The 25,852-nt window shown below is 47.1% G+C and overlaps 1 protein-coding gene across 6 annotated transcripts in view; it reads right to left on the bottom strand.

Moving 5' to 3' along the window:
• Positions 1–6,730: 6,730 nt before the first annotated feature.
• PTPRM (protein tyrosine phosphatase receptor type M) overlaps positions 6,731–25,852 on the bottom strand; it is a 742,830-nt gene continuing 723,708 nt past the window's right edge. For all 6 annotated transcript variants that reach the window (XM_044382848.3, XM_026496000.4, XM_048218445.2 and 3 more), the window contains 4 exons: positions 24,677–24,802; positions 22,668–22,831; positions 16,195–16,330; positions 6,731–7,563 (listed from right to left, as the gene is read on the bottom strand). In XM_044382848.3, the coding sequence (XP_044238783.1) occupies positions 7,510–7,563; positions 16,195–16,330; positions 22,668–22,831; positions 24,677–24,802 (480 nt within the window). In that variant the 3' untranslated portion in view covers positions 6,731–7,509. The remainder of the gene's footprint in view (positions 7,564–16,194; positions 16,331–22,667; positions 22,832–24,676; positions 24,803–25,852) is intronic.

The following is a 25,852-nucleotide window of genomic DNA, read 5'->3' as shown; positions in this document are numbered from 1 at the left end:
GTCACGGGGGGAGTGGCTTCAAGGGTGAGGGAACGGGAGGAGGTGACCAGGTCACATGAGGCAGATAGAAGAGCCAGGGCTTTGCCCTGAATATAATGCAGGGGGTGGGCAGGAAGAATTTAGCAGACTCTGGATGAAGCCTGGAGAGTGGATTGGGAGGACCATTATCAAACATGAGAGAGGAGTTTGCCACTGTGGAGGCCAGGGGAGTGGGGCTTGGGAGAGTGTTGTATTGGTTTTGGTGGGGGTGGGGAAGAGGACGGATGGGAGAGATACTTAGGAGGTGGTCTGAGCGCTCAGGTTTCCTGATTAAGCACCAGGGGAACAGGGTGTCTGTCAGATGTGGAGGCAGTGAGCAGGAGCTCCTGGAACAGCAAGGAAGGAAACCCACCCATCCATCCGTCACATGGCCCCGAGCCTGGGGCTTTGGCAATGGCTCCTGCCCTCAGGATCTGTCCCTTGAAGGATTCTTTCTCTGAATTTGGTAAAAAGGAAGTGAGAATGGACATGGAGATAAATACCTGTATAGCTATGAGATTGGACCATTTATTTTTCCTGAATTAGATTATACAGCCATAGTTGCCCCCAAGGTAGCTTGAGTGCTGAAAGTCTTGAACTATTTGCCATGGAGAGTTAGAAGGAAAAGACGGATCCCAAGAATTTACAGCAGCAATAATACACCCATTAGTGTGATTTTCTTCATAGCAGCCTTCGTAGCTTGGGTGTATTACAGAAAGCAGATGGATAGATTTCTTTATTTGTTTATGTTCAAAGTGGGTTTCTTGTAGGCAGCATATAGTTGGGTCTTGCTTTCTTATCCAATCCGTGGCAATCTTTGACTTTTAATTGGGGCATGTAGCCTATTTACATTTTAATGGGATTATTGATATAGTCTAGTTTAAATCTACCATCTTGTTCTTGTTTCCTATTTGTCCCATCTGTTCTTTGCTCCATTTTTTGTCTTATTCTGCCTTCTTTTGGATTAATTGAGCCTTTTTTATGATTCAATTTTTATCTCCTTCATTGGTTTAGTGGCCATAACTCTTGCTGTGTGATGTTAGTGGTTGCTGCAGGGTTTATAGTATCTTTACTTTAGCATCTTCAACTTCCTTGTCACTGTTTGCCTTTAAGATTCTTGAAGGTAGACATTCTTCATGTATTCTAGAAGAATCTTATAGGAGTATACCTCCATTTTTCCCCTCTCTGCCTTCACTCAATTGTTGTCATACTTTCTTTTTCTACCTGTGTTATAAAACCACACCCTAAATTTTTAAATTTTATTATTTTTAAAAATTTAAACGGTCCATTATCTCTTAACATATTTAAATAAGAGCAAAAAAGGCCTTTTGCATTTAGTCTTTCCAGTGTTCTTCATTTCTTTGCATAGATGCAGACTTCCGTCTGAGAATTTTGATTCATTTCTTGTATTTGTGAGTCTTCTGATGATGAATTTTTTTCAGCTTTCATATGTAAAAAAGCATTTTTATCTTACCTTTATTTTGGTAAATAGTCTTACTGGGTATAGAATTCAAGGTTGACAATTTTTAATCCATTCAGTACTTTAAATGGTTGCTCTACTCTTTCCTGGCTTTTGTTGTGTCCAAAAAAAAGTCCGCTGAAATTTGTGCCTTTCTTGGCATGCAGTGTATTCTTTCTCTGGCTGCTTTTCAGATTTTCTCTTTGTCATTGGTTTTAGTAATTTGATGATGATGAATGTTGGTGTAGTTTTTCTTTAGGGTTCTGGTGCTTGAGGTTTATTGAGCTTCTTGGACTTGTGCATTTATAATTTCCATCAAGTTTGGAAAATTTTGGCCCTTATTTCTTCAGATATTTTTTTCTGTCCCTCTTTCCCCCAGTGTGGGGAGACTTCAATAGTTCACTGATGCTCTGTTCATTTTTGTTCAATCTTTCTCTCTGTATTTTATTCTGAATGGTTTCTATCGATGTCTTCAAGTTCACTAATCTCTTCTTCTATATTCTAATCTGCTAGTAATCCCACTAATATATTTTTTATCTCAGGCTTTGTAGTCTCCATCTCTTGAAGTTGTTTGTGTCTTTCTTACATCTTGCATGTTGTTGCTTAAATACGCTAAGTCCTTTCTCTAGTTTCTTGATAATCTGGAGTAATATTACAAAATAATGGCTTTAATGTACTGGTCTACTAATTCTATCATCCATGTTATTTTGGAGTCAGTTTTGACTGATTTATTTTTCTCCTTTTTTTTTTTAATGTGTCTTGTTTTCCTGCTTCTTTGTGTTCCTGCTAATTTGGATTGTTTGCCGGACCCTGTTGATACTACTTTCTCAGACGCTGGGTGTTTTTGTATTCCAATACATATTCTTGAGCTTTGTTCTGAAATGCAGTTAAGTTACTTGGGAACAGTTTGATCCTTCAGTTATTGCTTTGCTAGGCAAGATGATAGCTTCGTTTAGTCTAGAGATAATTTTGCCCCATTCATCGAGGCAAAATCTTTCTGGGTTCTCTATCCAGTTGGAACAGGACCTGATATGGCTGTGTGTGAACTCTGTTGTTTTCTCTAATGTTTTCGGGTGGCTTTTTCTTTGGCCTCTGATAATTTTCGTACATGTTTATATTGATCAGTACTTAATGGACGACTCGATGGGGGAACCGTGCAGATGTTTAGAACTCTTCATACAGTTCTCTCATCTCTGCTGCTCTGCCCTGAAAACTAGCCACTTTGATTTTTTGAAATGCTCAGCTCCAGTAAGAGAACTCTTGTTTCAAAGGGAAATTACTAGGCTGCACTTGCCTTACCTTGCCCTGCACCCACTGTCTGGACAGTCTCTCCAGGCTGTAAACTGGTGCAATTCTGGCATCTACTTAATTTGTTTTCTGTTTCCTTTACTACTTGATGTCCAGGGTCTTGAAAAACATTTTTTAGGGGTGCCTGTGTGGCTCAGGTGGTTAAGCATCTGACGTGATTTTGGCTCAGGTCATGATCTCAGGGTTGTGAGAATAAGCCCTATGTCAGACTCTGTGCTGAGCTTGGAGCCTACTTAAGATTCTTTCTCTCCCTCTCCCTCTGCCCTGTCCGCCCCCCCCCCAGTAGTGATCTCTCTCTCTAAAAATAAATAAATAAATAAATAAATAAATAAATATATAAATACCTAAAGCAAAGCTTTTTTTTTTTTTTTAAGTATGTTTTCCCCCAGTTTCTTAGTTGGTTAGGAGGGTAAATCTGGTCTTTGTTACTCTAGCTTATCTGGGATTAGAAGTCCGTGATGAGTTTCTCTAAAAGTGACCTTTTGTAGGATAGATATGATGGAACTGTAAGGAGTCAAGAGGTATTAAGGATGTTGGACAAACTGGATGAAGCAATACATCATGGGGCTTAGGTTGTCCTGGGAAAGAAGTACAAAGGGGACAGATTGTACTCAGAGAATGGACTAGAGGGCTTCCAAATTCAAAGAGCAAGGACAGCAGGAATAAGACAAAGAGAACCTAGCAGTTGAAGAGGTTGGGCTCAGAATTTGGCATGTTTGTTTAAGATCTCAGAGGGGAGGCAGTTCAAGGTGACAAGCTACAGGACGTGGCTATCATTTGGCTTGAGTGGAGTATGAAGGGCAATTGATGAAACTGAGGAAGTATTTGGAATGTGGAAGAATGACTTACCTCTACTTGGGAGAGTTTCAGATGGGGCCATTTCTTTGCGAGAGGGGGAAAGAGAGCCTTATTAAGCCAGGCTATGGGGGAAGTTTATTTACTCTTGAATAAATGTTCTCTAGAGCACAGTGAAAATGACTAGAGGTAATGTCTCTTGTAGAAGCTGGTAGGACAAAAATGTGTAGCAGCATGGAGAGGACAGCATAGGAGGGGAATGAGCTTGATTGACAGGCTAGGCATTCCAGGGATAAGAATTACTGTTTTCCAGCTAAGCAGTCTGCATAAGCTGAGGTGCCAGCTGTTGTGGGAGGTCAGAAGCAGGCTGGCAGGTGGTGGTCAACCTCTCAGATGGTCTCCAAGGATTCTCACATCCTGGGATTTGTGTCCTTGCATATCCCCTTCCATAACAAATAGGGCTGACTTTTGTAACTGATAAGATATTGTGGAAATGACAGAGTGACTCCCAAGGCTAGGTCATAACATAACTGCTGGCTTCTGCCTTGCTCCATCTTGGATCGCTGGGAGAGGCTCGCTACCATGCTGCAGGGACACTTATACAACTTGTGTGTCAGAGGCCCACATGTTGAGGAACTGAGGCCTCCGGCCAACAACTAGCACCAACTTGCCAGGTATGTGAGTGAGCCATCTTGGAAGTGGGTCCCCTCCCCCTGTCAAGATCTCAGAAGATGGCAGCCCTGACCCAACATTGGGACAGTCACTTCGTGAGTGACCTCAGGGCCAGAATCACTCAGCAAGGCTGCTCCTGCATTTCTGACCCATAGAAACTGCATGAAATCATTAGTATTTATTGGTTATTTTTAGCATTTCATTTTGGAACCATTTGTTTTTCAGCAGTGGATAACCAATGTTGATTTTGGTACCTGGAGCTGGCCTGTCTTCACAACACTTGGACATATGGGCATGAGTTTGGATCCATAGCACAAGCGGAAGCCAAAAGGACTGCAGGGAAGTGCTGGTGGGCAGCTCATCCGTCACTTACCTGCTGGTTCGCCTTGTTGGCACGTGGTGGCAGGTGTGGCTGCAGCTGCCCCACCTCCTGAGTGTAAAACCACACAGCTGCTGCTTCATTCTGCCTTCTGCGGCTGGCACAAAATCCCCCCGGGGCTCAGCTAAGTGGACGTGCAGAGAGAATGGAAATCTGGGCAGTAAGTTCAGTGAAGCCAAGTGGACATATTGCAAAGCCACCTTAGCACGTACACGGAGTGCTGTTAACAAGTAGTCCCTGAGCAGGACCCAGTCAGAAAGCCGGGGGCAGGCTTCCCTGTTTTTCTGTCACAGGCCTCGAGGTGTCTGGAAGGCTGATGATGCCACCATGGAGGAGAACCCAGAATACTGAGCGAAGAAAGAGAAGGGAGGCTGAACCGAGGGGTTAGCTTCTTTTCTGGGCAAGGGGCAGGGACTTTGTGGTACTGAAAGAAACGAGAATCTCAACCATGCTGCAAGGCCTCATGGGAAATCAGAAAAAGCCACGGAGTGTTCCTTTTCTTCTATCACTATTTCTGCTAAGAGGTGAAACCAAGGGAAAGAAAGATAAAACCCAAGAGATTCAGAAGTCTATAGGAAACTAGTGGCTTCAGTACGAGATGGGGCTTGATAACTAGCAAGTGGGTTGAATTGTCAGACTCAAATCTCAGGCCACTTCTGTGCCATGCTGAGGTGGCTTTTCAGCCTGGCTAAGGGGATGAAGACCCCAGCTATGACTTTGTAGGAGAGAACGGAGGGCCCCATCTTCCCCTCTTGTCACAGGCCAGCTGGCACACACTGGGTACAACTTTCCACACGTATTCATCCCTAGTCCTGTGTCCTGGGGAAGCCATTTTGAAGAGGTACACAAACAGCCATTCTTCACATTTTAGGAGTTTATCAAAGAGAATTGCGTGGGGATGGTGAGAGGACATGGTGCGGGAGGAGCCCAGCAGTGAGGCATTTCGTCTGCACCCCCAGCTCAGCACTGGCCTGCTCTCCGTGTGTGTGTGTGTGTGTGTGTGTGTGTGTGTGTGTGTGTGTGTGTGCGTATGGCATCCTATCCCCTTCAGAGGCGCTGGGGAATCCCTCCAGTCAGGAAAGTATGCATCGTGTTACTCACAGCGCCAGCCTAGGTGCAGGCGTCAACCTCAGTCCCCGCGGCGGACCACCTCTGCTCTTGTTGTCCTTACTCACCAAGGTCCCCAGAGCGGGCAGGAATTACCACCCTCAAGCCTCCCCATTTTCTGGAGTGGGCGATGAGTCCCATCTCCCCGTCTCGGCAGGAGTGGCGTTTCCTCTCCCTGTGCGTTGTAACAACAGGGCCTGTGCTCCTGCCGCTGTCCCTCTGCCTCCCCCAGGCCCCGGAGGCACCTGGCACTGACCGGCTGGGGTGACTTTGGACAAGTTATTCAATGTCTTCCAACCCGAGTTCCTCCAGCTGTGAGATGGCTCCATTACTGTCACAGGGAGCACCCGCTGCCTCTTGGGGAGGCGGCCTGCATAGTTTCTGATATAGAACTGGGGGGTCAAAGTTCATCCTCATCATCCGCTGGGAATCATTTAACGTAGCCTGCAACTCAGTGTGAACTCACACTGTAAGTGCGCGGCCTAGCCTCCTCCTTCAGAGGTCGGCAGAGCCCTTGAGGAGCGAGGAGCGGGCCGCCCTTCGTGATCTTTCCCTCTGGCAGGGACTGCCTTGTTCAGCTTTGTGTCCTGCTTAAATGCACTCTGATCCTTTAACCCTTCAAAGAGTGTTCTCTCAGCAAGTTTGAGGTTTGAATGAGGCCTGGAGAGGACATGGGCTCCCCCCACTGACTGAGGTGAAACAGAGAAAGGAAGAGGTGGTTCTGGTGGGGAAGTAGGGCCCTGGCGTCGGCCCAGCGCACTCTGAACAGTGTGCCCACCAGGTGAGGGGCCGGGCAGCTCTGGGGCTTGTGCTTCCTCAGCCCCGGGAAGGCTCCCAGGATGGCCAGGATTTCTCACTGACAGAAGTTCTCTCTCGAAACTCCCAACCCTACCTGCTCCAGGCCAACAGACCCCATCTGTCTGCCAGGGGCCTGGGGTGACCGGAGCTGCCCCCATCGCCGGGGTGCTGGGACAGCAGGAATACAGCAAGACTGGTCACGGGTCTTTATTTATTGAGAAAGAGTTCACACAAGGTCACATCGTACAATCAATCATTTCCTGCGCTTCATAAAAATGATTGTCACTCACTGTGCTTCACAAAAATTTCTTTTAATGAATAAATAATTTGATGAAATCAAAAATATTTACAATATAAACACAGGGAAGAGCTTTGGATCTGTGAACCTTATCGTCGAGCCTTGCATTTTCGAACTGACTTCTTCCCAAGCTTTTCCCTCGGAAACAATACAAATCTGATAGAAACAACTCATACAACATATCTTTGTTCATAATACGTTTATCTGTTAGTCTTGGAAAGGTACATAAGCTTATATTATGCAACATGTTAAAATACAAATATTAACTAAAATAATATATTATCATAATGCCAGGTAGCATTCTCCACAAAACAAAATGTACACTCAGCCGTAACAATAACAAAGGGTTCACGGGCCACAAAATAATACCCCAAAGGTACAAATTCCTTCATAAGAATATAATTGTGCTCTTCAGTTTACCAGATGTCTACGCTGCTCTAACAAGCCGATGCCCAGGAGGACAGTATTCGACGACTCTGCCGGGTGTGTGTTTTTCCGTCAGGCAGCAGCATTGCTGGGAATTGGGCAGTGCAAAGCAGTTTTAGAAACGCTTTCTTGGGCTCTTAAAAAGAGCCAATTATGCAAAGCAAAATAAGCATATTGAGAAGTCCTCATCTCATCGACATAAACACCGTGGAACGTCTTGGCTCTGTGGGCTGAAAGGGTTGGCGTGTGTCAGCCAGAATTCAAGTACTCCAGGGCCACCTCGTAGCAGAACTTGTACTGGTCCTGGAAAGCAGAAGCAGAAGATGTCAGCTCTGTGATATCCAAGGCCGGTGCCATGAAAGCAATTATGCCAGATCAGGGTTTTAATTGGAAGAAATCACACCGAGAAGGATTTGAATCAGAAATGAATCAGCAAGTCATGGTTGTGAACCACAAGCGCATCCGCTGTCTGGAGACGTTCCCCACAAGGCCTGATGAAAGGTACTTTGCCATCTACCTTCACTAGAATTCCTGGAAAGTTCTGCGTAACTGGAACACATGCAGGTTTGTCCACACATGTATGTTTACCTGTACGTCAACATTCGGAACACAAAGGACGGGAAAACCAAGAGCTGGGGGGAAACCTGAAGTCCGGGGGAAACAACTTTGTGACTTGCTCGTACAAGGGCCTCAACAAATAAACGCGTCACTCCTGGCCCAACTATACCCTCGACTTCCAGTCAGCAGGGAGTCTTCCATTTTATGAGAATTTATCGAGCACCTCTTAAGTACCAAGCACGTTGACCTGGTCCCTGGCTTTGGGAAGTCCGGGGTCCAATGAGGAGGTTGAGAGCGGTATCCAATGATAACACACCGCGCAGAGCTGAGCAGGGCCCACGGATGGTCCCCGGACATGGGTGCAGTGGAGGAGGGAGGAGAACTTCCTAGGGAGGACCTGCAAAGGGGTAGCAGGTAACTAACTGCTAACTCCTAGCGGGGGTTAAAACAGGCATTCGAGGTAGGAGAACTGGATAAGGAAAGGCCCAGAGGGGAAGTGTTGGAGACGCCCTGGGAGCCACCTGTCAGCTGTTAATCGGGCAGTGAAGGCATTTTCTTGAGCACAGCTTTCTCAGATCATGGACCTTGCCCTGCGGAAGACCTGCATGAGGTCCTGGCCCAGGTGGGGTCTCAGGTGTTAGGAGAGGGCATTCTGCACCCGCGTTTGTGTGGTGTGATGGACCTGAGTGTGGCCTCTGAGCCAGGCAGAGGGACACAGCAGCGGAGGGTGCTTCTATGGGCTGCCTGGGAGCAGCTCAGCAGCTGGGACAGATGGGTTCAGCATCTAGAAGGCTCTCTTCCCATCTCCGTAAGAGATAAGCTTTCACAAGATGTAAGAGTGCACCCCACGGTCTCACTACCCAACACAATGGCCGCAACCAAGGAAACGGATCTCTTATTTTTTTGGGTTTGCCAAATTGATTAAAACTAAATTTCCATTTTCGGGATATGTGCCTCTTAATTAATCAGTCATTGCAATTTTCTTGTCTTCACCTACATTTTCTTCTCTATAGGCCCCACAGGTCCAACCTATTTATTTGAAGACAAGAGCCATACTTTATTCCTTTGTGTGTAATACACCAGCGTTTAGCACAGAACCTGACATACAGTTGGGGGCGGGGAGTCAAACGTTGGCTATATGAGCAGATGATGACAGAATAAGGGTTTAGCAGCATTTGATTCAACCCAATAAACACTGAAGTCTAGAGACTAGGGAGTTTAAGACGCAGCTTTGGGTCTTTGGGAATTTACAATCTGCAGGGGAAGACAGGAAGCAAACAGACCATTTCAACATCCTAGAGGGGCCACAAGAGTAAAGCATCGGTAGCAGCACCCACCAGCACGGCTAAGATAAAAAAAGACAGACAATAACGAGCGGTGAGGACGAGGAGAAACCAGAGGCCCGTATGCTGCTGGTGGGACTGTGAAAGGTGCAGCACTGCGGAAAATCCATGGAAGAGTGACCTAGCAATTCCACTCCTAGGTGTACGCCCAAGAGAACTGAACACACGTCTTCACCAGAGCTTTCTGACTCATATTTCAGGATCTGATACTTTCATTTTCAAAATATTTAAAAGAAACCATTTGCATTTCAAAATTCTAAAAGGCCATGTTGTCAGATCGCCAGGCTGACATGTTAACTACAAAGTGGTCAACCCTGTTCTCCTGCCTCCTTCACGGAGACAATTAATGTTTATCACGGAAATCTGAGAGATCCAATTACTTACTGCATAGACATGGTCTCGCATAAACCTAACCGTGCAATTCAGTGCCTACTACAAGCCGTCCTTTCAACAGACGATTGTGCATTTAGAGCATTATACAGCTGCTGGCCTCCAGCCACAACCCCAAAAGGATTTCAGGCTTCACTGCTAAGGGGCTGCTGTGTTGGAAATCCCCGAAGCTGCCCCGTCCCAGACATGACTACAATTTTCAGAATGAATTCGCCATCACCTCATCCTTCCTAAGCAAACTGTCAATCCCAGTAGAGTCTGTGATGACTGGCTTCTGCATCAGAAAAATAAACGGAGTGAGAAGGAAGACCATACATTGTTGCGTGCCCTCCCCCAAGCACCTCAGGAAATGCCTGAAATCCCCCTGTGCTGGAAACTGATTACCCTCGATCGCCAGGCACAGGCCAGTCTTCTGCGGTTTCCTCTCTCAGCTCGCTTGCTTTTTGAGCGGTATACTTGAGCCACACAAGCTATCCCTGTGCTTCAGGGGACGAAAAAGAACATTTCTGCCTCGGTCCCAAGTTCTCCTGATCTGGGCAACATTAGCTGGCTTTGGGCATGAAAAAGTGACATGAGCAGGGGTCGTCCTTGGGCAGGACCGGAACCAGGGCGGCGAGCTACTCCCCTCCCAAGCCCCCAACCCCACCTTCCCTGCAGCCTCACCCCCTGTTCTCCCAAAGAGGGAGAAAGCGAATGCTAAAGAGGCACCTGCAAGCGAGGTTCTGTTTCCAACCCCCCACTTCCCCACTCTGTTCACTCAGTGAGGACGTCCCAAGGCCACAAGGCCTGCAAGTGGCTCTGGGAAGCTCCCTGAAGGACTCGAGCTGTGCCCGTGTCTGAGGAATTCGGGGCCCTGCAGTCCCTCTGGGCACGGGCAGCGCCCCAGATTCAGAAAGCAGTCCTCACGGCTCACCTGGGGCAGCAGTGCCCTCCCCGATGCACTTGCTTTTTGAACCTAAAACAACTTGTACAATTTCATCTGGATCCAGTGCTGACAGGTCCCAGAGTCTGGAAAAACCCTTTTGACGGATGCCCCTGCCCGGAGGGTCAAACGGTCCCCAGTGTGCCAATCATCATAGGCGGGGCCGTCTGCTTTGAAGCTCCCAGGATGTAACCAGCCAAGGAGACCCCTCGATGAGACCGCGGTATGTCTCTGACTACAGACAGAACGGGTCAGGACTTTCCTCTCTGCCTTTAAAAATGTAGGGAAAACGTTCTTCCCTCAGAGGCCCACACGCAGTTTGTGCCCGGTTCCCTAGTGAGACTCATCAGTGTGTAGCCACAGCCTCCCTGGGTTCTAAGAGCAGCGAGGGGCCGCTCAGGATGGGCGCCGGTCCGGGTGCGGGGAAGAAATGTGCTGTCACTCAGCAACTGTCCTCGGGGCCCTCCTCAAAGCCAGGGCTCTGCTGGTGCTGAGGGGGGAGCCAGCCCCCGACTCAAGGACGGCAGAGTCTGGGGCGGCGGAGGGCACGGGGCTTTCACGATTACCTCCTTCATCATGCAGGGAGGCTGACCAGGGAGGACTCGAGGACAGCGGCTGCTTCTCCGGGGCGGCGTGGCAGGGCCGGGCCCAAGGGAAGGGGAGACCCCACCACCCTGTGTCTCCAGAGACGGGCCACACGGTGCCTCCCTGACTCCCCAGCTGGGGCCTACGGCCTCCATTCCAACACTCGCACACACGCACACCCACACCTACCCCCCATCCACCCCTACACACACGTGCGTGCACACATGCACACACATACACTCACATACACACCTACACGCACACTTCCATCCGCTCCTGCGCATGCACACGCACACACCCCCACACATGCACACAACCACATACACATATACTCACAGAGACATAACCCCACCCCCCCTTACACAGGCACATGCATAGACTCCCCTCCACAACCCTACACACGCACACATATCCACACCTACACTCACACCCCCACATCCACCCCTTCACGTGCACACATATCCACACCTACACTCACACCCCCACATCCACCCCTTCACGTGCACACATATCCACACCTACACTCACACCCCCACATCCACCCCTTCACGTGCACACATATCCACACCTACACTCACACCCCCACATCCACCCCTTCACGTGCACACATATCCACACCTACACTCACACCCCCACATCCACCCCTACACGTGCACACATATCCACACCTACACTCACACCCCCACATCCACCCCTTCACGTGCACACATATCCACACCTACACTCACACCCCCACATCCACCCCTTCACGTGCACACATATCCACACCTACACTCACACCCCCACATCCACCCCTTCACGTGCACACATATCCACACCTACACTCACACCCCCACATCCACCCCTTCACGTGCACACATATCCACACCTACACTCACACCCCCACATCCACCCCTTCACGTGCACACATATCCACACCTACACTCACACCCCCACATCCACCCCTACACGTGCACACGCATACCTCCACACGTGCACACACACCCACATATACACACACTCGCATAAATACATCCACTCGCTCCCACACACCCCCTTACACAGGCACCCCCCCCACCCCTACACACGCGCATACACCCACACCTACACCCCCACATGCACACACCCCTGTTACACCCCTGTGCATGCACACACACTCACATATACATACACCCACATATACACACCGTACCTGTAATACCCCCCCCATACAGCCGACATCGGGCGCATTCAGGGTGGTATGGCCGTCGCCCACCCTCCCCCACCCACCACCCTTCCCTCCCCCTCCTTTCAAATAGCCTGTATGTTTAACATACAGACGGTCACAGGTGACCTCTGGAGGGGCAGTTCATACACACAGGTCAGTAGACGCGTTGCACTGTCCATGTGAGAGGAAGAACTGCAGGCCCGCCCTCCATGCCACCTTGCAGGGAGTGCCTTGCACCGAATATTATTTCTGTATACCGAAGGGGCATGTGGGCTGGTGTGGGTAGCCAGCTCCAAATTACAGGTGCTGGGTGATACTGGCAGAGGGCTGGGGGATAGAGGTGGGGAGGTGGGGAGATGGGTTTGGACACGCCCTGCAGCCAGCGTGAGGAAAGGGACGGCCTGCTCTCCCTCCTGAGCCACGTCCTCACCCGAAGCCCAGCGAACTCCCGGTCTTGGGCTCCATCTGCCTAACTGGTCTGGGACACGGCCTGGGCCTGGGCACTTGTGACACACCTTGGGTGATTCCAGGGTACAGCTCTGGCGGAGAGCCACTCTAGATGAGAGACTCAGGTTCTTAATTCCACCACACAGAAGAATTGCCTGGGGGGCTTTAACACCTGGCTGCCACAGCCAGGCCCCAGATCAACGGAATCATGGTCTCTGGGGCGGGCCCAGGGCTCAGGGGTCTTTAAAGCTTTCATAAAAAAAAAAGTCAATTTATAGAAACAGAATAAAATGGTGGTTGCCAGGAGCAGGGGGTGGGGAATGAGGTGATGTTGGTCAAGGGTACACATTTTCGGTTATAAGAAGTTCTGGGGAACTAATGTACAGCACGGTGACTACAGTTAGTGATGCAGTATTGTGTATTTGGAAGTTGCTGAGAATAATCTTAAGCATTCTCACCACAGACACACACCAGTCAAGTGTGTTACCTAAGCGGGGTGACGGACGAGTTAACCATTTTGAACTTGGTAACCACTGTACAATGTATACGTATGTCAAATCTCATGTCGGCTAGAGTTCCCCTATCTCCCAGGGGATAATATGTTTCTTGAGGAAAGATCTGTCCCCCAAAGGCTGTTTCTCTGTTAAAACAGAGCCCTGGGGAAAAATAAAAATAAAATGGAGCTCTGGAAACTTCTAAAGCCCAGTGAGGACAAAAGTGAGAGAGGAGATATTTGTTGAAGCATCCCATTTCCCTGGGAACTTCAAAGGAGCTCAGGCACTGGGGACTCCATCTGAATCGAACCAGGCAAGCAGGAGGTAGGAGGGAGCCCTGTTCCCCCCAGACTGAGCACATCCCGTGGGGCCCAGGCCTGGGCCCTCCACACCCCATTCTCTCTGCCTCCCCAGCAGGCCAGCACAGAAGTGCGCTCCAGAACTTTCTGGAGCATTTCATTATTCTAAAATGCAGCTAGGAAGACTGTGCTTTTCAGCTGCTGGTACAACATTTTGTGTTTAGGAAAGACTCGGGTCTCAGATGGTCTTTTATGCATTGTATTGGGTTTTATAACATTGTATTGGGTTTTATCACCCTGACCTGAATTAATTAATTCCCTCAACCGACTGCCAAACTAATAGAAATTATACTTGTAAGCAAAACAACAAACAAATGACATAGATCCTTATTTAATTCAGGAAGCTTCAAGCCCACTGAAATGAGTCCTGTGATATTTTTTTCCTCTGGTCACCAGATTTTACCTATTATTTTGCTAACAGTCACTGTAACAAATTTATCAGACATTCTTCCAGGAAACTGAAAACTTTCCTTATATTTTTCAGCACAGACCTTATTCTATACCTAGTACTGACCGTCGGAAGTTTGGGCGCCCAAAGATCCTATTTTCTTTATTAGAGTAACACCTGATCACAGAAACGCCTCAATTATTATAGAAGAGTGGGCTCCCTGCTGGCCCAGGCACCTACATGTCCATTCAGTTCACGAAGAATCACCTCCATCCTTTAGTCTGCACCACGGTTTTGGAAAAAGCCACACTGTTTCTGCATATAAAAATTCGTGAGTGATGAAAGCTGCAGCCAGAGCCATTAGTGGAAAGGCCTGGAAGGGTTTATTACTAATGACCTGCTTAATTCAGGCTGTAGTGAGAAGGAAATGATATATATATATTTTTCATCAAGGTCAGCTTTGCCCAAGTACCAACCAAAGTTTGGAAGGTACACATCTGTCCCTGAATCCCAGAGGTTAAATGCCACGAAGTCAGAATATTTTAATTGAGGTATTTGCTTCCATCTTCTGCTCACCTTCTTATCTGTCTTAAACTCAGGCCACCTCGGACAGCCCAGCTGCCCTATCTCAACTGCCCCCAGCCCAGGAGACTGAGAGTTCCGTGCCGGTACAACTCTTCAAAATGCATGGGTGGTCCCAGGGAGTGAGATAGTTCTCTACCTCCAGAGAGGCGGGTTCTATTGAAACCCGCACATGGGACACGCCAGCCAGCCTTTCAGTCCATCCACATGAAATCTGTGCCTCTGTAAAAGGCACTGAGCGTGTGGCCCAGCACGTATTAAGCACCATGTGAATGCCAGCTGCTAGCTGCCACCTCTTCCTCCTCACCCCGCAGCTCATACACACCTGCTGGCCGCAGGGTGCCCTGTAGACACCCGCGCTCTCAAGAACCACTTTCTCACCTTTGCATTTTCCAGAACACTTTCACATAAACTGTCTCACGGGATCACCTCAATAAGCCAACATTATCCCTGGTTTACACGACTCGGGCTCAGGAAAGCTAAGTGCCTGGCCTGAGAAGACTTAAAGTCCCAAGTTCATTTGTCTGAGGTCACGGCTTGAATTAGTAGCATTGCTGAGATGAGAATTTGGGTTTTCCCCGGCCTCCCCTGGGGAGGAGGCAGCAGTCTGGGGGACATGGTCCTTTTTCCACAGAAGCCATGGTGCTGACTGCTGATGGTTTTGGGAGTCTGCACCTGGCCGAAAAGGCGTCCGTTTCCCAAATTCCCCGTGCAGCACTGTGCTTCTTGCAAACAGAACAGCCCATCAAGGAGGACATATGTACCTGGGGAAAGCAGATGTCCTGGGAGAGTGACCTGTGCGGAGGAGGATGTGTCCCAGGGGTGGGTCGGCATCGGTGACTAGCATCACTCAGCCTGGGACACGGCTGGGATGACTGGGACTGCGGCTACTTCCTCACCTTTAGCTCGAATCTCCACTCTCTCTTTAGTCCCTTTCTTATATTTTAAATTTGAAGCCCACCGCCTCAGGGCTTTCCAGCCGTGGCATGGGCACCAGCCCTGTCTTCCTCCCTCTCCCCACCCCAGGCCATTCTCCCAACCTTGGGATCCGTCCCACCGTTTCCTTCAGATTCTTCTTCCCCTAGCAGAGAACTACAGACACCTCATCTGAAAGCTTCCTCCTTTAAACTATTCTATTCGCAAGTCGCAGTGGTTGGCATTTTAATAGCTGCACACAAGAAAGAGATTTCCGGAAATACTCTAAGAAAATAACTGCACGTAGTCCTTTGTGTCTCGGCTCCTCCATCCGCATCTCAGATACGGCCACCTGAATTAAACGCAATATTCTGGATGTCAAACTAAAATTCACAGCTTTGATAAATATTAGGTGATTAAGCTATTTATAAAATCTGTAATTTGAAAATCTGGCATTTCAGGTGCTATGATTATTTCCTCCCGGCGCAGACTAAGCGCTTAGCCATGTGGAAGGCACTGCCAGGAATGGAAATTCATAAGGATGTTCACTTGTGCGTTTCAGCTCTTTCCACGTTGCCAGTGTGTGGAGGTGAAGTCTCCCTGTGAAGAGCCAAGTGAGACAGGAGAGGGAGAAAAGCCCTCGCAAGCACAGCGACTGCGCTACGCTCCTGAGAACGAGTCTCTTCCCCCGTGAATCGGTTTCACCGCCAACTACGCCAGCTACGCGGGAAATGCCCCATTCCGCAGGACGGAGGGGGGTCCTACCAGGAGGTCCACCATGTTGGGCTTGTTGTTCCTCAGCGTCTTCACCGCGTGGAAGACGTCCACCGTCCTCTGGTGCCGGAGCATCTCACACACGATGCTGATGGCGCAGAACGTCCCACTGCGGCCTCCCCCGTTCCTGTCGGAAGAGAAATCAGATGGTCGCATTTGCCCTCACGCTGCCTCCTCCCATGTCGCCCGAGCCCTGGACAACAGGTCACCGAGAGGGCCTCAGAAGCCAGGGGGACGCTCCCCCGGGGCCGATTCTTCCAATTAAAGCAAATGGTGTTAATGAGCCTCAGAGCAGGGCCCACGGGTCACCTGACGGGAGGCGACCATCAAGTGGCACGTTCTGCTCTCCTAGCTTCGCCTCTGCCCTGGATTATATAATCGGATACAGTATCCTGTCAGTTTTTATTCAAAGGGTCCACCGCAGAAGATTTCCAGTGAACAAACACGTCGTCTAGTATCTGCCACGAAAACCGTGACGAGTGTTGGTTATGTTCCAAGATGGACTTGGCCTTAGAACAATCCATTAGGGTTTCATTATTTATCTTTAAAACGTAAGGGCTCTTTCTGAATAAAAGTTTTCATTTTGAACGAATTTTAGATGTACAGAATCGTTGCAAACACAGCACGGCGAGTTCCTGGCATACCCGCCTCCCCCTGTTGTGAACATCTCATATGGTCGTAGGGTGTGATTGCAACCAGGAAATTAACACTGGCACAATACTGTTAACTAAACTACAGGCCTTAGTCAACTGTCACCCATCAAATGTCACCAATGCCCTTTTTCTGGTCCAGGATCCAATCCCAGACCTTGCTTTGCACTGACTTGTCCTGGCTCCTAGTCTCCTCCATCTGTGACAGGTCCTCAATCTTTCCTTGTTTTTCCTGACCTTGACACCCTTGAAGAGTACTGATCAGCTATTTTGTAGAATACAAAATATAGGATGTAGATGTAGAAAGTAGCCACGGTCCCCATCCACAGTTTGCAAAGTCAATACAAAATACAAATTGCAGAACGTCCCTTCATTTGGGTTTGTCTGATGCTTTCTCAGGATTGGGAATGAGGTTACACATTTTGGCCAGAAAACCACAGAAGGACTGTCCCTCCCTCCAGGGGTTCAGGATGCTGAATTGTCTTATTGCTGGTGATGTTGACCTTCATCACTTTTTAAGATGGTGCCCCGCACATTTTTTCACTGTGTAGTTATCTTCTCTTTGTAGTTACTATCTTGGGAGAGATCCTTTGGAATTCTGCAAATCTCTTCTCTCCTCAAAGTTTCACCCACCGGTTTTAGGATCATTGGTGGATTCTGTCTGCAACAACAACCACTCTGCTGTCTGCCTAATTGATTTTTTTTTTTATTTTATTTATTCATTTGACAGAGATAGAGACAGCCAGCGAGAGAGGGAACACAAGCAGGGGGAGTGGGAGAGGAAGAAGCAGGCTCACAGCGGAGGAGCCCGACGTGGGGCTCGATTCCAGAACACCAGGATCACGCCCTGAGCCTAAGGCAGACGCTTAACGACTGAGCCACCCAGGCACCCCGCCTAATTGATTTTTTACCTCCCTCTCTCCTTCAACACTCTGCTATAAGAGAGAGCTGTCTCTTCTCCGCTATTTGACTAATTTATTTGCTTACTTTTATCTTATTATTTATGTCAGTTTAGACTTATAGATGTTAATTTTGTTCAATGAGCTAAAATCCAATAGTATCAATATTTATTTTGTTGCTGAAATTGCTCTGGCTTTGGCCACTAGGAGCTCCATCAGACCTCCATTCTTTTCTGAGTACTTCCTTACTTTCTGGAACCACAAGGTATTCCATCTCCCGGCACCAGCTCTGAGATCAACCATTTCTTAAGGAGCTAAGGGATTTTTTTAAAAAATAAACACAATATCATTATTACATCTAAAATCAATATTACTTTGTCAATATAATGGGATTTCTAGTTACCGTTCCAATCTCCCAGATTGTTTCGGACATTTCCTTACAGTTGCTTTTTTCAAATCCACATTCAAGCCAAGTCCACAGGTTGTAATTGGTTGATACGTCTTACAGTTTGTTTTAATCTCTAGGTTCCTCTTTGCTCTTTTGTTCTTGGCAATTTATTGGTTGAGGAAATGGGGTCATCCTTCCTGGAGAGAGCCCCCATATCCTGGGTTGTTCTCATTTGCTGCATTTCTGTGAATCACTTAACATGTTTCTCTCTAATCCTTATTTCCTATATATTGGGAGTTAGCTCCACGGCTTCATAAGAGTTACATGTTTTTTAAGACAAGGATACCTTACAAGTATACTTTCATTAGGAAGCAAGGCAAAAATACCAAGTTGTTCCTTGTTTTGTGATTTTAAGATTGATCATTGTGTCAGAATGCCAGCTTGACCAGTTCACTAAGTCCCAAATCGGTTTTATAAATAAAGTATAATGGACCTACAATTACGTCCACAAGTGGTAAGTATATATCTCAGTTAATTTCCAAATGCATATGGCACATAACCACCGTTCAGATCAAGATGCAGACCACGATTAGCCCCCCCCGGCCTCCCTCATCAATACCATCTTCCTCATCAATACCATCAATAACTCAAAGATGATCCCTGTTCTCATTTTTGACATCATAAATTTCTTTGGTATGTTTTTGAATTTTGTATAAATGGAATCATCCAGTACATACTCTTTTGCATCTGGCTTATTTCACTTAATAGTATCTGTTTGAGAATTATCCATCTTGTATCTGTGGTTTGTTCTTTTATATTGCTCAGAATAATCCCATTGAATGGATGTACCACTGTATAATTTATTTATCTACCAGCTGAACAATATTTGGGCTGTTTCTAGTTTTCGGTATTATGAGCAAACCTGCTATAAAAATGTCTCCTGGTGCACATATGACTCACGTCTGTAGTCATGTACCTGGGAGGGGAAGAGCTCAGAGAATATATTTATATTTAGCACTTGGTGTTGCTGTCAAATGAATCCAAAATGGCAGTACACATTTACTTCCTGCCAGCAAGGTATGGGAGTTCCGGTTACTCTACAGCCTCACCACGACTTGGTATTTTCATTTATTTGTTTATCTTTTAAATTTCACCCATTCTGGTGAGTGTGTAGGGGGTATCTGATCCTGGTTTTAGTGTGTATTAACCTGAAAATGAATAATGCTGAGTACCTTTTCTGTGCTTATGGACTATGTACATCTTCTTTGTTTAAAAATGAAGTTCTCATCAAGTCTATTGCTCAAGCAATTGGGTCGATCTTTTCTTATTGGCTTGCAGTAGTTAGGCATTCTGGCCCTGAGTCCTTTGTCAGATGCACGTATCACAAAACTCTTTGCCCACGTTCTGTCTTGCTTTTTCACTGTCCCTTGGTGTCTTTTGACCAGCAGAAATGCTTAACTTTAATGAAATCCAATTTTTCCGTATTTTCTTTTGTGGCTAGTGTTCTGTGTCTTGCATGACATCATCTTTGGTTACCTCAGGGTCATGAAGCTTTTCTTCTGGAAGCTTCATTGTTTTCCTTTTCAGATTTGGGCCCGTGATCCATCTGGAAATGATTTCTGCACCCAGCATGAGGAGCGAGACCAGGTCCGCAGGCTGTCTTTCCCACCGCCCTGCAGGAGGTGTGGTGCTGGGGGTCTTTGTTGTAAATCAGGTGACCCTGAGGTGTGGCTCCATTCCAGATTTTTTCTTCTGCTCCATTAGCCTACTTTCTGTCTTCGCACTGATACCACACTGCTTTCCCCCCACCAGCTTTTCACCTGATGCTTTCAGCAGCTGTTGATGACCATTGTCTACGTCCATTATCTTCATCAAGGGTTGCAAAATGGTCATCTCTTACTTCTATCCATTTCTTCTGGTTTTATGAGCTGGAAGACGTATAAAGAAAAAAAAAACAACCCTATTTGCTCACCCTGAGTGTACCTGTGACTCAAGGAACCATTCCCCTTACAGCACCTGGAGGCCTGTCTCAGGCAGGGACTGCTCTGCCCACAACCATTAGGTGGCGCTATGCTATGCTGAATATAATGTTTTTACTTCCGAAATGAACAGCAGAGAGCTTTTGTGGTTCGGTGCATTCTTTTCTGGCCTATGTTGGAGGATATGAATTCAACTTAACTTTGTTTCTCACAACTAAAAAATCTCCGATGTAGATTCATAAATCTAAACAAAAATGAACACTCTTACCCGGTATGGGTCTCATGCCCACCCTGATACCAAGAGAGCAAGAGGCAGTCCCATGGGAACCACAGGGACTTCAGAATTGGGGAAAATATTTCCCAAGGAAAGATCAAGTTTCTCTTACCAGAAGAGGCGCGGGGTGCTGGGATGGCAAGAGGGCAGAAACAACGGATGCCCACCACCGAGCACTCTAGAGAACAGCCCGCTGTAGACGTCATGTGGAATGGCAATGTAATGGCCTAGTTTTGGGGTCACAGCTGGGTCTTGGGAGGGTATAGTTGGTGGCTCTTTATGAAGTGCAGTGATTTAAGGGGTCTCTGTATCTTCCCCTCAGGGTTGTCCTGGTGCCTCAACTTCCCCCCGTGTGACTCAGTCCTTTGGGTAACAGTACTGGCCCTTGTTAGAAAGCTACCAATCAAAGGGGGTACCAAGTATGCATTGCCTTCCCAGCCATATGCCAGCAGACTCAAGACACAGAAATGGATATCTGCAGACTGTTTTTAGTTTTTTTCAAAAGACCTAACAGATAAAACACAAACCCTAACTAAAATGTCAATTTCCCTTGCTGGGACCATATCAGCTCACACTGGTGACCCCCCGGTTGTATTCTGATCAGAAGTTATATCTGCACTTCGAGAAATAAAAGGGGCTGTGCACTGTTAATCTTCTTTGACATTTTCTTGGTAGAGATGTTTTTAATGAACTGGGTCCATGAGAGGGAAGGGACGAGCAGTAAGCGGGAAGGACAAAGGACTGGGGCGTCTGGTTGAGGCTAAGTATGAATGTGTTGCTAAGAACCCATTCCTCTTTTCAAGGGAATGTCAGTTTCTGTAGGACAAGACACTGCTGCCTTTGGACTGCTGGGAGGCAGGGCAGAGTTCTATGGTATCACAGACCCTCCTGGGTCCCTGGGTGGGTGGCATGGCTTGAGGTATGGGCACCAAAGGGAGATATCCAGGTCCTTAGGAAGCTTATCATTTTAACTAAGGCTGGTCTGCCCAGAGTTAAACCTTATTTTCCCTTCAATTTGGGAGACATCTCACTGTGTGCTAATGAGACTCCACGGAAAAGAGACATAAGCCTATACTTGAGTTTCCACAAATTCTCTAAACATCTTCCCTAACTGCCATGACTTTCTAATTGCTTACTCCATTAAGCCAAGCCCAGCTGGCTGATTAGCTGCATATCATCACCAATGAGAAAATGCAGGTGAAGATGCTCTGAAAAGAGTGGCCGTCTCTATTCAGGCGCTCTCAACCTTGGCCGCACATTGAAATAATCTAGGAGTTTGAAAAAATGCGACTCTCTGGGGCCCATCCTCAGGGATTTTGATTGAATTGCTTTGGGTGTAGACTGGCCATGGCTTTTGTTTTTTGTTGTTGTTGTTTTAAAAATCTCCCCAAATGACCCTAATGTGCAGCCACGATTGGGAATCACTGCTCTATAGCGGTGGTTTTCCCATTTGAGTGCATGCTAGGTCTTCTGGCCTGCAGAGCACACTTAGGAGACACTGGTCTCACAACATCTTTTTTATATATATATATATATATGTATATATGTATGTATATATATATATATATGTATATATGTATGTATATATGTATGTATATATGTATGTATATATGTATACATATACATACGTATATGTATGTATGTATGTGTATGTATATATATATATATGTATATATGTATATGTATGTATGTATGTGTATGTATGTATATACATAGGTATTCCCAGGCAAAAAACAAGATACGAACACAGTTCTCTTAAATGACAATTCCTTTGAAACTTCTCACATGATTTCGTATAGAATTACCCACTGGTGTGATGGTGAAGATGCTATCACTGGCTTTGCCAAACCAGGAGGGGGCTCTGATTTGCAGCATTTGCTGATGCAGGTGATATAAATTCTTCCATTGTGGATGATTTCAAGTTACCAACGCTTTAACAACCAGCTTGGAAAATTCCCCTAAACTTAAACCTTGGTTCTCAGGAGCTGGTAGGAGCCCAGTGAACCTACTCAGGTGTTTTTTGGGGGCTGGGAGGGACAATCACAAGGTCAGGGCTTATTTTTATGGCAGTGATACCCCATCCGAATATAAAATGTGCCTATCTTGTTTTCTGCAAGGCAAATAGAATCCTTAACGAGAAGAGGGATCATCTGCATTCACCCAGACCTACTGATTTGTTCTCCATTCATAGAGAGACCAGGGGTAGTAAACCAGGGGGGACAGCAGAGTGCCGGCCTGGCCCTTCTGAGGTGAAGAGCTCCCCTTAGCACTTACAAGCAGTGCACGACCGTGCGGCCTTCACCGCCGTTGTATTCCTCCTGCCACTTGTCCACTTGGCGAATGAGCTTCAGGAAGGAGCGCTTGGACACTGGTGTGTCCCTGTACATGGGCCAGCCCAGGAACTGGAACTGCTGCACCATCCGATATCCATCTTGGGGCTACAGGGCATCAGGCAACAATCAAGGAGTGGAAGGAAAACAGGCATTGTTTACTTGTGCAATACCAGCAGGCCGATTCCACCTGCCTGGACTTCTCAGCAAAGCAGTCCATTACTAAAGGCGAGGCCTGTCTATAAATACCGAAGGAAGCTTCCACTGGCCTCAAGAGTTATGAGTTTTAATCTGGAGCTGTTATAAAAAACCAGGGGTTTTAAATGACAGGCCTAATAAAAGTGAAGCAGAATGCTTATAGTTTTGCAAAAGCCAAGTGACAAGTAACACACTACGTGAGCACTGACCACGTTGTGTAGTAAGGGGCAAAATGGGTTTCCTTTAATTGCAGGTAATTTAAGGGTAAGGAATAAATTATAATCCAGAGATGTTTGTGAGCTCAGCTTACACGGCATTTGTTCTGAGCACAACACAGGTTTGCGTATTGGTGTGAATCTTGCTAAGATGTCAGTGGTCAATTAATCTTTACTTACAATTAAATGGAATTGGAGTATTCAAGAAAGTGTTAGAAAAGTGGCACAGTTTTAATCTGGCTGCGGCTAAATCACTTGGATCACGTCTCCCTCGGCCTTCGGCACCTCTGACGTGGGTGATGATTCTCGCTCTCTGACACTTTCTTCCGCAGCTCTTCCTTCTCTGCTCTCTGCCCTCTGTCCTGGCCTCCCTCTCTCCCAGACCTCCTGCTGATGGAAGCCCAGGCTCAGTGCTCGGGCCCCCTCTCTCTCCGACCTGAAGAGCTCACTCAGTCTCACGGCTTTCAACATTCCGGTAAGTCATCAGTTTACATCTCCAGGGTGGGCCTCTTCTGAATTCCCCCCTCGTAGATCCAGGCCTACTTGACATGTCCACTTAGGTATCTAACAGCTTCCTGGCCTTCTCTCCAATGCATGCCCTCCACCCCAAACAGTCCCCTTATACCCACAGCCTTCCCCAACTCAGTTAATGTCAATTCCATTGGTCCCTTTCTCAGTACCTGAATCTTGAAACCCATCCCCTGCTCCCTGGGTTCCAGCCTATTCCCAAATCCTGTTGGCTCTGCCACGAGAATATATCAGCATCTCTCTGCCTCATGTTACCTCCAACTGCTGCCACTTCACCCTCCTGTTGTCACTTCTCACTGGGCTTATTAGATTGGCCTCCTGACTGATCTGTTCTCAACCCAGAAGCTACAGTGTTCCTTTTTAATCATGCGATTCTTCTCTACTCAACCCTGTACTGGCTTCTCATTTCCTTTACGGCAAAAGCCCAAATCCCGGCAGTGGCCTGCGAGGCCCTACACGGTCTCTTTCCCCAGCCCCCCAACCCTCGGCCACTTCCCCTCTAGGTGGACAGCTCTATTAGTCGCTCTCACCTTGGCTTACTACGCTCTAGCCACATCAGCCTCTTCACTGTCTCTGGACCTCACCAGACAAGGCCCTACCGCAGGGCCTTTGTACTGACCACTGCTTCTGCCTGAAAAGCTGTCTCCAGAGAGCCGAGTAGCTGCTCCCTCACTTCGGTTGGGTCTTTGCTCGCATGGACATCTACGTAAGACAGGGACTTGTTCTCCCTCTTATTCATGGCCTTAGTGCTTCCTACCTCCCCACTTTTTTCCCTATAGCATTTATTGCTTCTAACATACTATATCTATTATAATAGCTGTTCTATCAATTATTTATTGTCTCTTTTCTCCCATTAGAATGTAAGCTCCATAAGGTTAGGGAGCTTTGTTTTGTTCACAAGCATCTAGAATGTGTTCCGAACTCCTAACCGGTGCCTGACACAAAGCATGCACCCTAGATGTTTGGTGAATGAGAAAATAACGAAACCAGAACATAAGTAAGTGTTTCTTACTCTGGCTGCATTATAAATACGGAATATCCTGCTGATGATGTCTTCTTCTAAGTCAGCAGAAACAAATTCCACTTGGATGGGGCCATGTCTGTGAACTCCATTCTCTGGCCAGTACTGCGGACACAACTGAATTCAAAACACAGAAACACGAGGTTAATTATAGGAATAAATTGACTACGAACAGTTTGGATGAGGTCATGTTCAGTAAGTCTTAATACTTCCTCAATTCACTTCATTTTCTTTCCTCTCTCTTTTCCTCCCAGAAAGTACACTTAAGGACTTTCTTACTGGCTGATCCCTCAGCTCCACCTGTCCTTCCAGTACTTTTTCCTTCATTTTCTCAGAAAGCATCGTTAAGCCACGAGCCATCCTGCTTTCCAAGGAGGCCATGTGGATGCTGTTCAACACATCCCATTGTAAGATCCCTTCTGCATGCCTTTATCTGGCGCCGGGGTGATGCCCCTGGCTGCCATTACAAGAGCTAAGATACTTGAGATGGTGCACGTACCTACTGACACCATATCTCCGTCCTCCCCCATGTGGGCTTGCTTTGTAATTTGTAATCACTTTGGGGAATAGGGCCATTCAGGGACAAGATACCGATAACAGTGCTGGGTTTCATTTTCATGATCTGGTCCAAATTCTCCCAGCTGAGATCTAGGAAACCTGATGTAATAAGAGTAAATGCTTTGCTGTTTTGCCTGGAGGTAGTTTTAATTAAAATCACAATTTCCTAGAGTCTCAAGCGCCAGGTATTGGTGATACCGGGTAACTAGAACTTGGTGTGAACGTGACGCACAACTCAGCCTGAAAGGAGGGTTGCCGGGAAGGGTGGCTTACAAAAGAGACACCTGCATCTGCTACCACCCCACAGAAATACTAAACTTGCAGATAGGTGGGGAGAACCCCCCAGGACTTTTCCTTCTCACAGACTTTTCCTAAAGCCCTGAGATGCTAATAGGCCTTTAAAGTCTGAAATTAAACTTCTTTTGGGACTTGGTATCCAACGATGTTTTCGGGATTAGAGTTTAATTCTCATCTTTCTGATTTACCAGAGGGACAGATGGCTTGTTGGGGGCCAAGAGGGAATCACTTCATTATCTGATAACTGGTTTCTATTGGGCCAAGAGCAGATGAAAAACCTATCTCATTTTAAGCAGAATGATGCAGCACAAA

The sequence above is a fragment of the Ursus arctos genome, unplaced genomic scaffold (assembly GCF_023065955.2).
Source record: "Ursus arctos isolate Adak ecotype North America unplaced genomic scaffold, UrsArc2.0 scaffold_17, whole genome shotgun sequence".
Lineage (NCBI taxonomy): Eukaryota > Metazoa > Chordata > Mammalia > Carnivora > Ursidae > Ursus > Ursus arctos.
The sequence above is the reverse complement of the archived record's forward strand: the minus strand, read 5'-3'. Positions and strand labels throughout refer to the sequence as shown.